At 61.4% G+C, this 12,746-nt stretch overlaps 1 protein-coding gene across 1 annotated transcript in view; it reads left to right on the forward strand.

Moving 5' to 3' along the window:
* Nucleotides 1-1,970: 1,970 nt before the first annotated feature.
* KMT2B (lysine methyltransferase 2B) overlaps nt 1,971-12,746 on the forward strand; it is a gene marked incomplete at its 5' end in the record, with an annotated part of 34,669 nt that continues 23,893 nt past the window's right edge. The window contains 3 exons of the mRNA XM_084613627.1: nt 1,971-2,225; nt 6,887-6,962; nt 8,806-10,793. Coding sequence (XP_084469753.1) covers nt 1,971-2,225; nt 6,887-6,962; nt 8,806-10,793 — 2,319 coding nt within the window. The remainder of the gene's footprint in view (nt 2,226-6,886; nt 6,963-8,805; nt 10,794-12,746) is intronic.

The raw sequence follows: 12,746 nt of genomic DNA on the forward strand, positions 1-12,746 counted from the left end.
ACACTCCCTGCCCCAAAGACTTTCCCTATCTGGACAGGCAGAGTCTCCCATTACACAGCTGGGGAAATCGAAGACCAACAAGCCACAGCAACCAGAGTGCCTCAGGCCACTCACCAGCCAGCCCTTCACGTTCCGCTCTCAGTCTGGCTTTGCCAGCTGTGTTGCAGTGTCGATTGCCATTGTATGTTGTGTCCCGTCCCTTGCCCCTTTGTGGCAAGGCCCCACAAGCTGTATGTGTGGTGGGGTGGGGGCGGGATCTCATTTTCTATTAAATGTCTCAGGGATACTGAAGGGCTCTGTTATTTTCTGTTGATCACAAAAGTTCTGTCCTGCCCCTGCCTGCAGGACATTACCCGGCGGCACTTTGGACATGGAAAATCGCATGACTGCAGAGGGTCTCACAAATCCATTCATAGATCACTTCTCGCCAGCCGGGCAGCAGGGAATGCAGTTGAGAAAGGTGCCCCGCGGGGTCTCTGCTGCTTTTGTCCAGCGCCCCCAGCAGGCGGGTTAAAAGGGGCATTTGTCATTTGCCGTGCGGGACGTCTCCAGTAAAAGGATCTTCTGCCACTGTGTGCAGGCCCTGCTGCTCCATCCCCCTGCAGTGGGACTCCTCAAGGAGAATCCCCAATAGCCGTATGGGGCACATCACACATGGATCAGTGTGATGCCTGCTGGCTGGACAACTACTGCAAAATCTGGGGCAGAGGGCTGCCTAGCCCAGAACTACATTTCCCACAGTGCATTGCAATATCATGCAGCACAATGCTTCCTGGGAGTTGTAACCTTTTATCCCCTTCAGCCTATGGGGTGGTTGTGATCAGTGTCTCAGAACTACATTTCTCATGGTGCCCTGGGCTAAGAGTGGGCAGGATGAGCCCAATGTATGCTGGGAGTTGTAGGCTAATTGCCACCCCCCCCCCCAGGCATTGTGAGAGGGAACTGACCATTTAGGACAGCGTTTCCCATGGTACATTGCTGCTGAGCCTGAATGGCTGACACAGCTGTGTGGAGACAGGGCCTGCTGGGAGTTGACCTCGCAATGCTGCATGGGGATGGAAAGGGAGCTGGGGCTGCATATCCCAGCATGCACTGCATCTCTCCTACCTTGGCAATGCCTTCAGGGAGCTGTAGTCCTCTCTTGTTCTAAGTGCCATACAGGACTACAACTCCCACAGTGCATTGCGGAATTGCTGGACACCATTCCCCCTCCTCTCCACCTTGGCAGCTGCAATGCCTGCTGGGAACTGTAGTCCCCCGTATTATTGTCTCGATCGAGTTACATGGCACCTCCCTCCCCAGACTCCATGCCCCATGATGCCCTGCGGCTAGTGGGAGCCGCAGTGCCTGCTGGGAGTCGTAGTCATTTAATTACATCTAGCTCTTTCATGTGACAGGAAGAGAGGAGCTGGGGCCACCTATGCCAGGCTGCACAGTATTTCTCCGAGTGGAGCATGGGAGATGAAGTTTTCTGCCCTTCCTGCAGGCCAGAGAGGACTACAACTCCCATGGTGCATCGAAGAACTGCCCTCACCATGGATTTCCATCCCCATGATGCAACGGGGTCTCTCTCTGAGGCTGGGTAGCACCAATGCCTGCTGGGAGCTATTATTCCTTCCATGCTGCGCTCCTCTCTGCCTGGACTCCATTCCCCACGGTGCCCCACGGCCGGGCCGGGGGGGGGGGTGGAGAGCGGAACCGCATTACCTGCTGGGGGCTGTAGTCCCGGCCCTGCTGTGGCCAATGGGCGCCGCCGCCGTCCGGACTCCATCCCCCAGGGGTGCGCCGCAGCTGGGCTGGGCGGGGAGCGAAGCCGCAATGCCTGCTGGGGGCTGTAGTCCCGGCCCCGCTGTGGCCGATCGGCGCCGCCCCTGCTCGGACTCCATCCCCCATGGTGCCCCGCGGCCGGGCCGGGCTGTTATTGCGGCGGCCCCGCCCCCCCGGGCCAGGCCCCCCCCCAGCGGTTAAAGATGGCGGCGGCGGCGGCGGCTGCGGCGGGCGGCGGTGGCGGCTCCGCCTGGGCTCGGGGCCGCTTCCCCGGGCGGCCGGGCGGGGGCCGCCCTCTGCCCCGGGCCGGGCTGCGCGCGCGGCTGCCCCTGCGCGGCGGGTCCAGCGGGGACGGGCCCGGCCTGGGGGACCCGGCGCTTCGGAGCCTTCTGGGCCTGGGCTGGAGCCTGCGCCGCCTGCGGGGCCTGCTGGGCGGGGGCAGCAGCGAGGAGGAGCCGGTGAGCGGTGGGGGGCAGGAGCTGTGGGGGGCAGGAGGTGGAGCGGGGGAGGTTGGGGGAATTTGAGCGGAGCAGTTGGGGGGCAGGAGCTGTGTGGGGAGCGACTTGGGGGGTGGATAGCTGGAGCGGGGGGGAGGATTGGGGGGAATTTGAGTGGAGGAGCTGGGGATTGGGGGGCTTGACATAGGAGCTTGTGGGGTTGGGGCTGGGGAGAGCAGCTGGGCTTGGGCAAGGGCTAGAGCTACAGCATGGGGGAGATGAACTAAGTTGGGGGTTGAGGGGCCTTGGGATAGGAACCTGGGGGGAGGGGAGAGCTGGGGGGATCGTGTAGGAAGGGAACTGGGGGTCTGGAAACTCATGGGGGGGCTGTGGGGAGAGGGCTGGAGCTGGGAGTCTGGGAGCATGTGCAGGAGAGGTTGGGGGATGTTATGGGGGAGTGGGAGGTGGAGCTGAGGAGAATGTGGGGGCTTGGGGGAGCAGTTGGGTGGCTGGGAGCCTGGGGGGCTGCTGGGACAAGGGGTAGGAACTGAGGCCCCAGGGCTGGGGGGCTGGTGAGGTTGGGGAATGGGGTGCTGGGACCCTAGGGCTGAGAGGGGACTGAACAGTTTCTGGGGGAACTGGGAAGTATAGGGAGAAGCTATGGGGGGCATCCCTATGGGGAAAGGATCTGGGGCCCCAGGGCTGGAGGTGTGGGGAAGATTGATGGGTGGGATATCATGGAGGGTCTGAGACTCTGGGGCAGGGGGTATCTTGGGGGTGAGCTGGGTGACCTGTGGGGGTGGGTCCCCGTAGGAGTGTTATGTGTGGCTGCTGGTGGGAGAGGGGAAAGTTAGGGGGGTCAGTGGACTCTATGGAGCTGGGTCGAGGTGGCCCCTGTGTGGGGCTGGGACAGTGTTGGGGTTCTGCTTGGGGGTAGGTGTCATTGTTTGTGGGGCTAGGGAGTTGTGGGGTGTAGCCTATCAACATGTAGAGGAGTTTTGATGCTGCATGTTGGGAAGTGACACCTGGCCAGGGGAGCCCATCCTGTAGGAGTTCTGGGTGCCCCCTGCCTGAATAGTTCTGTTGGGCTGGGGTGGGTCAGACGAGGGTCTGTGGGGAGACCTGCCCATATGGTGTGCGTTGGGCAGCAGAAGGCACATGTAGTGGCCATCTCACCCTGGCTGGCTGTAGCCGGCACTGGGCTCAGCTTTTCCATGCTCCCCTCCGGAGTTTGGCTTCAGAGTCTGGGTGGCAATTGGCAATGCCACCCCCAGCAGCTTCCCGACCTGCCCCAGGCATGGCACTGCTCGGAGCCCTCCCTGCACAATCAGTGGTGGAAAGTCGCTGTGAACTAGTCGTCATCTGCCCTGGAGTCATGTTTGGTTCCTTGCCCGCCCCCTCCTCAGTGCATGGGCCCCTCTTTGTGGGTACATACAGATGGTCTCCCCCTTTACCTTCTTCAAGTGGGCCTGCGTGCAGTGAGGGGTGGGGGGTTTCCTCATCCTGAGGGACCCCAGTGAACGGCCAGCTGGCTCGTGCTGCTGCGGCTAGTGGCCAGGAAGGTGCCCTGTTTCGGGATTGGGGCGAGTCTCTGGCACCAGCCTTCCTAGCCCTTGCTGTCATGCCTCATGCTTCTCCTGCCAGAGGCTAGTATGGTCTGGATGGGCTCTTGCTGTGGGCAGGCTGGCTGGTGCTGGGGAGCTGGGTTTGGCTCTGAGCTGGCCTCCCACATAGCACAGCATAGAGAACGTTGCTGGTCTTGTGCATGGGGCGGGAGCTGCACTGGAATCAGGAGTCAAACCCCCGGATTAGGGAATAGGCAATGCTGGGGAGGTGGTGCGGCCTAGTGGATGGAGCACTGGCACTTTGGAGACTTAGGGTCCAGCCCCAACTCTGCCACTGGCTTACTCCCCCCTCCATACCTCAGTTTCCCCACCTGTCTAAGGGGGCTGGTGACTCTGCTCTCTTTGGAAATAATTGGAGTTTATGGATGGAGATGTGGGGCTGTCCTAGCACATGAGGGTCCTGGCCTGAACAGACCCTTCTTTGCTAGATGTTGCACATGCCAATCTCTGCCCCAGAGCTTGAGCCGTCACTCTTGTATGTCTCTGTGTACACTGGGTCGGGGAACTTGCCCTTCCTGTTTGGAGAGGAAAGCGCTGCATTTCACCTGGTCACGGGACTCCAGGAGCCCGGCCTTGGAGAGAGGTGCCAACATTGCTGGGCTGGGCCAGCTGCGGTGAGGGCAGCCAGCTGGCAGGGATCCCACGGGGCGGGAGAAGGCCAGCGCTGGATCAGCCTGCCCTGCAGAATGGGTTATTTGTCTCCTGTGGGTATGGGGTGCTGGTTGTTCCCAGCCCATGGGCCTTGGGTTGTCCGGTTGCAGGGGCCTGTGGACAGTGGAGTGCAGCTGTCTTCTGCAGGGGGTGCTGGGAGCTGCAGACTCCAGCAAAGGCGCTTGGGATAAGGCCACTACAGACCTGGGGCCCAATTGGAGCCGGTGCCCCCTAGAGGGGGAAGGTGCCATGACCCATTTCTTGCCCCCCTGAGCCAGCCGGTCCCTGCCCTGGGGCCTACTCACAGCTGGAGCCCCTAGAGGAAAAGCTCTCCTGCTCTGTTCCCTGCTCTCGCTATTCCTTGGCTCATTTTGCTGCAGTTCTGCCAGCGTAAGGTTGCTGGTTCCTGACCTAGCTGGAGATCCTTCAAGGGGCATGTAGAGGTGGCTGCCAGTCTCCTGCTGTGCCAGCAGAGGGGCTGGTTCTGTTTCCTCCCGAGTGGAGTTACCCATGTACCAGTGGGTGGTGTGGTCTCTTGGCACCTGAGCCGAGGAGTTTGTCCTGCCGTAGCTTGGCCTTGCTCTGTTGCCTAGCGAACCGTCAGGTGCACCTGCAGCGCCGTGCCCAGGCTGACCTCAGGCAGGCCCTGGTTCTTCCCCAGCACACAGGTGAATATCGCCACCGCCTCCTCCAGGTGCGTGAGACACCCCCAGTGCTGGCCGCTGCTTGAGGCGGCATGTGGAGAGGGGGAGTCTGGTGGTATGAACCTGCATAGCCCTGCATGCTTGCGGCTTGGACCCAGCTCATGCTGGGTGCCCTTGAGCTGGCAAAGCAGCCCATTGTGAAGAGCCTGCAACAGAGGGGCAGCACCACCTGACTGGCAGAGAGGAGGGGGCGCTGTTGTGCAGGGTTCATGCCCCAGGGCTGCTTCTAGCTTCCCAACGTACCCAACTGCTGGGGCTAGTTGAGCTGAAGCATGTTGTGCAGGGACGGCTCGTCCAGCACTGAGATCCAGCCAGCTCTGGGGGATGCTGGGAAACAGCCACATGGGGATGACTTATCTGGCGCTGAGATGGGGCACCTGAGGAACAGTCTCTCATTGACCCCGCTGACATGTTGCTGCTTCTGGGGTCGGGTAGCTGGGTACGGCTACAAGATGATGAAGTGCTCATGTATTGTGTGCCTGCCATACTCCACTATGAAGGCCAGGACTTTGGAGCGGAGCCCGGAGCTGGAGCGCGGAGCAGCTCCGAAGCAGTGGGGCTGCAGGATTTTGCCTGGAGCTGGAGCGGTGCCGGAATACAGCTCCAAAGCCCTGGTGAAGGCAGCTGCATCTAGTCCTGGGCAAGCCTCCCTGGGTGGCATTGTATGCGGCTTTCCCCAGCTGTCCTGCCCTAGAGGCAGCTGCATCTCGGAGCTGGGGGAGTGCAATCCGTTAAGGCCCTTGCTATCCTTTGGGGCCTCTATCAAAGCTGCAAGGGAATGGGCAACATATGTTGGGGCAGGGTATCCCCTCGTGGTGGATTGCACGCTGGCTGGGGCAGTGCTGACTCTTGGGCATCTGAGGGTCCCCGATTGTGCCTGATGCAAGGGTCCTATGGGCCGTGTCTCGGTGTGCAGTATGGAAGCCGGGCGACCCGGTACAGGAGGAAGCCAGCAAGTTGGAGTTACTTAGGGGTTAGTGCTGGTTAGATCACTGCAGCTGCTGGGTGGGCTCCACTGCCTGCCCCATTCGGGGCTGCTGAACGCATGGCGGCTGTGGGGCTGGGTTCAGCAGAGGGCTGCTGGAGGAGGGATTGGTCCCAGTGGCTTGTCCAGGCCTCACCTTGGGTACAGTCCCGCTGGCAATGGGGGAGGAGCCCACCCCACCTACTGGCTCAAGGGGAGTCTGTGTCCCTGTGATGGGGAGCCCCCCGCCCCATAGCTGTAGCATGGAGCCCACTGGGATTATCTCATCCCCCCATTGCTGGCATGGCAGTGCCGCAGTTGCTCATCCTGATCCTTCACTGTCCCACGGTGGGGCTGTGCCAGCCTACCTGCCTGGGCACTTGCTTCCAGCTGTGTGGCACGTCAGTAGGTGGGGCCTGTGGAGGGGGTGTATGTGGGACAGCTGCTGGGTGGGTGGAGCCTAAAGGGTGTGGACATGGCCACCTCTAGTTGCTCTGAATAGGTGTATTGGATGGGGCCTAGGGGGTATGGCTGGGGCCAGGTGGGTGAGGTCATCCTGGGGGCAAGTGGGAGAGTGGGACCTGGGGCTATGGGTAGGCCCAGCTTGGTGCTGCTTGGAATGTAGCTATGTAGCAAGGGGTGGCTGGAGCCATCCCCAGGTATGGGCAGGGCTCATATTGGGGCTGGAGCTTTGTACCCTCCATCTAACCACAGCCCTTTTCTGTTCCCTCCCTGCAGGAAGAGTTCCAGGGCTTCCCTCCCGATGAGCCTGTCTCCCAGAGTTCCTTGCGCACCGTCCTGCGCTCCCAGAGAGGTGAGGGCACTGGCCGGCCCGACCCACACGGACACCCCCTCAATCCGGCACCAGGGAGGTGTCAGCACTGGCATCCCACGTCCCCAGCCCCTCATCACGTCTCCTGCGCTGTGCTTCTCCATGGGGCCCTTGGGGTTCCCCAGCCCCCTTTGGCCGAGCACCGCTGCACAGGGGCCTGGCCGTCTCTGATTGCAATGGGGCTGCTGTCTGGAGGCTACCTCTGTCCCACAGGGGTCAGCCTGCAGGACCTGTAGGATTTTCTGAGGCTGCTGACGGTGAAGGGGATGTGTCGTGAGTGCGCAATGGGTGGGGCTCTGGTCCTGTTACGACTCAAATCTGAACACTCAAGACAATCCACTTCCCTCTGTCCTGGGTGTAGTGGGGTGGTGGGCCCAAGGGCACCAACCTGCAGGACCAGGCACGGTGTGAAATCAAAGGGCACACCCGCGGGGATGCACTCATCTCGCTGGGGCAGACCAGGGCACGATTCAAGCTGAACCATCACCTGCTGCTCTGACACTGAGTTAATTGTCCCCCCCAGGACTCTGCACTGACTTTACAGCAGCTCTCCCAGCTGGGCCTCCCCATTCAATGTCCCTTCGCATCGCAGCACAAGGCCTGGCATGAAGACTGATCTTGGGGGGAAGGAATCTTATTTAAAAGGAAAGGAGTACTTGTGGCACCTTAGACTAACAAATTTATTGGAGCATAAGCTTTTGTGAGCTATAGCTCAGTTCATCGGAAGTGAGCTATAGCTCATGAAAGCTTATGCTCAAATAAATTTGTTAGTCTCTAAGGTGCCACAATTCCTCCTTTTCTTTTTGCGGATACAGACTAACACGGCTGCTACTCTGAAACTTAACTAAAATAGCTACCCCTACCTCCCGCCATAGGGTGGGCCCAGTTACACCAGCCATAGCTCATGCCCGCAGACAACAGGGAATTGCTGTTTCATCCCCGCCGCATAACGGCGGTCCCGCTGGGGTCTAGGTGCCAGCTTCTCCTGGCAGAGTTAACTTGGGTGTGGATAAACTGAGACCGCTTCCCACTGCGAACATGCTTCTCTTCTGCTTGAAACTGCTTGGCCACGCCAGCTTCCTGCAGTACCCAGGGTGCCCGGTCAGGGTGAGGGCCCCTCCTGGGGATGCAGGATTCCCTTTGTCCAGTGCCCACAGACCCCCTGCCAGCCTTGGCTTCCCTGCTGTCTGTTCCCAGCACGTTTCCAGCATGGAAGGGGAGGGAGAGGTGTGCAGTGGGGGGTGGCTGGGAGGAGGGATGCCAGACAAGCTAGGGCTCTGCCGCTGACTCCTGGCATCATCCTGAGCAGCTCACTGCTTCTCCCTGGGCCCCAGTTTCCCCATCTGTGAAATGGGGGTAATACGCCTCTGGCTGTTTAGGCAGGTCCTGTCTCTCACTGTATCTGTGCAGTGCCTGGCACAATGGAGCTCTGATGTAAGCTGGGGCAGGGTCTGTCTCGGCAGCGGCTGGCACTCACACTAATGGATATGGGGTGTCTGTGCAGTGCCTGGCACAATGAGGGGATCTCATCTCAGTTGGGGTGCCCTGGTATGAATGGGGGGGGGTTCCTATCTCTATACTGCAAGGCACACAGTGCCACCCCTAGTGTTAAGCCAGGCCTTGGTTGGGTTGATGGCTGCTGTCCCCCGAGTGTTAAGCCAGGTCTTGTGGTGATGGCTGCTTTTCCCCCCAGCACTGGGGGGCTGGGATGGAGTTGTCACATGTTAACCACCCTTACTAGCTGGTTGGCCGGGTGTGTGGTGGTGCACGGGTGGGGTCCCGAGTCCCACCCCCGCGGTTCACCCCCTCCCCTTTCTCGTTTCAGGCATGTCGCCCCAAGCCAGCAGTAGGAAGAAGAGGGGCGTTTCCCTGCTTGCTGCCCCCTCCAAGGTGCTGGCCAAGCCGAGGAAGGGCGAGGCCCAGCGGGAGCGCATGGTCAAGGCCCTGGCTGAGCTGCTCCAGAGATCTAGGCCCCCACTGGCCAGGCCAAGCTTGCCTCCGGGTGCTAGCCCTGTCCAAACCACCAGGACGCCTCCCGAGCAGGACCCAGGGCCCTCTGAGGTCAAGCCCCATTCCCCATCCCCCAGCAGCCCCCCAAGGGGGCAGAGTCAAGACTCCATGGTGCCCCACCGGCCACGGGGCCGCCCCCGCGGCTCATTCAAGAAGAAGCCGGGAGCTCCTCGGCGGGGTGCCAAGGCTCCTGTTGCTGCCCCTGCGCCACCTAGGAAGAGCCAGCAGCCGGCCCCGGCTTCCAGGCCGAGCTCTGGGGGGAAGGGCCCTGGGCGTGGGCGGAAGAAATTGCCCTTGCTGCTCAAGTTCGTCTCCAAAGCCAAGCGGCTGAAGTCGGGGCGGGTGGCGCTGGCCCGTGCCAGGCTAAAGCCCCCCATGGGCAGGAAGCAGGGCAGCAAGAGGATGAAGAGCAGCCCACCAAAGAGGAGGGATGTTTCGCCAGGGGGCTCCCCCACTTCCCCTGCCCCCCCGAAGGAGCAGCGGCCCCATGAGGCACCAGCCGAGCCGGCCTCTCCGACTCAAGCTCGGTGGAAGCGGCGGAGGCGGCTGCAGCCACCGGCCCAGGGCGAGGGTGCTGGGGAGGAAAGGCCGGTGTCCCCCACATGCCCGGCCCAGGCAGAGGAGGAGTCAGCTGCCCCGGCCTCCATCGCCCAGTCCACGCGGGCACAGTGTCTGAAGCGGGGTCGGGGTCGGCCGCCCCTCACCCCCAGCCAGCGGGCCGAGCGGGTGGCGGCTGCCCAGCGGGAGGGGGCTGGCGCGGCGGGCGAGGAGCCCCCCGGGCACAAGGCCACATTCCTGAAGAATATCCGCCAGTTCATCATGCCTGTGGTGAGCGCCCGCTCCTGCCGCCTCATCCGCCCTCCCCGGCGCTTCATGGATGAGCCCCCCCGGCGAGCGCCCCGGGCCAAGGTCCCTGAAGCAGGGGAGCTGCTCCGCAGGGAGCCCCCGGTCCCAGAGCAGGCCCCTGGCCAGGAGGTGGTGCCTGGCCAGCCCCCCCGCTCACCTGACGAGTACCCCTCCCCGCTCTCGTCATCCCCTCCTTCCCCTGGCCTCTCGCCCCCAGCCTCCCCCCTCCCCACCCTCCCTGGCAAGCGACGCTCTATCCTGCGGGAGCCCACCTTCCGCTGGACCTCCCTCAGCACCTCGCCGCCTCTGCCCCCCGAGGCGGGCAAGTCCCTCTTCCGGCTGCCCCCTGAGGAGCCCCACATCTTTCCGCCTGGCCCCCTCCTGGCCCCCTCCCCACCAGCCAGGCGGCTCCCGCTGCTCCGGGCCCCTCAGTTCACCCCCAGTGAAGCCCACCTGAAGATCTACGAGTCGCTGACCGTGTCGGCTGAGGAGTCGGAGCCCATGTGCCTCAGCGAGGCCGGGAAGGACCCCCCACTGTCCCCCGTGCCTCGGCCGGAGCCCCCCTCCCCCCACTACGAGCCTGTGGTGACCCGCAGTGGCAAGCGGCTGCTGGGCCGAACGAATCACCTAACCCTGCCCCTCTTTGGGGAGCCCCCCCAGCACCTGCCTGCCCCTCCAGACACAGAGCTGATCAAGATGGAGGATGTGGACGCGCCAGGCGTGGTGCGCAAGGTAGCCATCCGCCGCGTTGCCTCGCTGGCCAGCCATGAGTCCGAGGAGGAGGGCTCTGGGTGTGAGGCCGAGGAGCAGGGAGCTGTGGCACCCACCCGGGAGGAGGCAGCGCCGGCTGCACAGCCAGCCCAGTTGTCGGGCATGGACAAAGTCTACAGCCTGCTGACTCGTGCCAAGGTGCAGCTCTTCAAGATTGACCAGCAGCAACTGCTCAGATTGGCCCCGGTGAGAGACCAAGCCCCCGTGCGGGGGGGGGGAAGGGAAGCGGGCACTGGGTCTCCGGGTGCCTTGGGCGGGGAGGAGAGTGGGGGGCGCTGTACATGCTGACCTGTCAGCCTGCCTTAATGACCGTGCTTCCCATGGGGCCAGGTGATGGGGCTGGGAGCCAGGACTCCTGGGTTCTCTCTCCAGCTCTGGGAGGGGAGTCGGGTCGAGCAGTTAGAGCAGGGGGCTCTGGGAGCTGGGACTCCTGGGAGCTGGGACTCCTGGTTTCTTCTTCGAGTGCTTGCTCATGCCCATTCCAATATGGGTGTGCGTGTGTTGCATGCACGGTCACTGTAAGTAAGGCTTTTTCCCCCTGATCGCAAGTGGTGTCTGTTGGGTTGACTCTGGTGGCGCCTCCACGGCGCAATTGGTGGGCACCTGTTGACTCCTCAGTTGTTTTGTTTCTGTCTGGAACTATCTTTTCTTGCTCAGCAATAGATCCCCTCATGGTGGTCTTCCTGTAAATAGATGGTAGATAAGCGTAAATAGTTCGTTAGCATAAGTATAAAGCTAGTTAGTTTTCTAGTAAGCACCCGCCCTGGCCCCAGGGCATGCCTTGGTCCCAGGACTTAGTTTAAACAGTGTGCCGGGCACATGCCAGTTAGTGACCCTCACGAGCAATGTTTTGAAGTGTCCAGGAGAGGGTCTCATCTAGGGTAAGTGCCAGATCTGTAGGAACTTCAAGAACCCAAATATAGAGAATCAACTGAAGTTCCTACTTACGGAAATGGCACTCTGTCCCGCTTCAGAGCGGTGACCAGACCCAGTACTGAGCGCTCCCTCTACCAGGTGCGCGCTGGCATCTGTCGGGTCCCCAGCACGCATCTCTGGCACCCAAGAAGTCTGCACTGATGACACAGCACTGTTTCCCACATCACTGGGGCCAAAAAGAAGTCTGATCGGGGCGTTGGGGGATGACTGAGCTGTGGTGAACCACTCTCAACCGGGTGCATCTCAACCAGCCCATTGACTCCAGCCCCAGGGATGGGAGACCTGTCAAGTCCAGTATTGAGGAGCTCCCCACGTGGGGAGCTCCTCAAGAAGAGGACATGAACCTGGCAGCACCAGAGGCTTATGGGGCAGTGCAAAACCTCTTACCCCTACCGGCACCGTTGTCTCCAAACTGCAGTCTACGAGGGACAAGTCAGGCATTGCGGGGCCCAGCAAGACAGTCATTAAGAGGGCAAGCACCAGTCCTGGTCAAGCCCATGAAGATGGCTGTAACCGGGTTTAAAAGAGAACTCGATAACCTCCATGAATTTAAGTCCATTAATAGCTATTAGCCAAGATGGGTAAGGAATGGTGTCCCTAGTCTCTGTCTGTCAGAGGGTGGAGATGGATGGCAGGAGAAAGATCACTAGATCATTACCTGTTAGGTGCCCCAGAGGGAGTGAACCTGGCATTGGCCACTGTTGGTAGACAGGATGCTGGGCTGGACGGACCTTTGGTCTGACACAGTATGGCCATTCTTATGTTCTTATGGCGAGGCACTGCCCTCCATCCCACTCGTCGTTGGGAGACTCAGCACCCAGGCCATGCTTGCTTCAGCGATGCCTTGTCTCGTCTCCAGTACCGGTCGCAATCCCTACGCCGCTAGCAGTTGTGGCGCCGCCCCCAGCAAGACAGTCATTGGGCCCCATGAGGCACAGCGCCATCCTGTCACCTAGGAGCCAGTCCTTGCGCTCCGAATCTCAGGCAGAGTCATGTGCCTTGCAAGGGACCGGACCTTAGGCAGATCAGACCCCCCACGGATATGGCCCTGGGACTTTTCCCACCAGGGTGGGGTTCCGTCCAATGGCAGATGCTGGACCCCTTGGCCGCACAGGTCCAGGGCTCCCATGGGGGACACTCCTTTTTGGCACCCTCAGAGACAAGCGCACCCCCTCCATCCCTGTTGGAAAGAGGATTGGTTCC

Source organism: Lepidochelys olivacea (genome assembly GCF_965140295.1).
Source record: "Lepidochelys olivacea isolate rLepOli2 genome assembly, chromosome: 24".
In the NCBI taxonomy this organism is placed as follows: domain Eukaryota; kingdom Metazoa; phylum Chordata; order Testudines; family Cheloniidae; genus Lepidochelys; species Lepidochelys olivacea.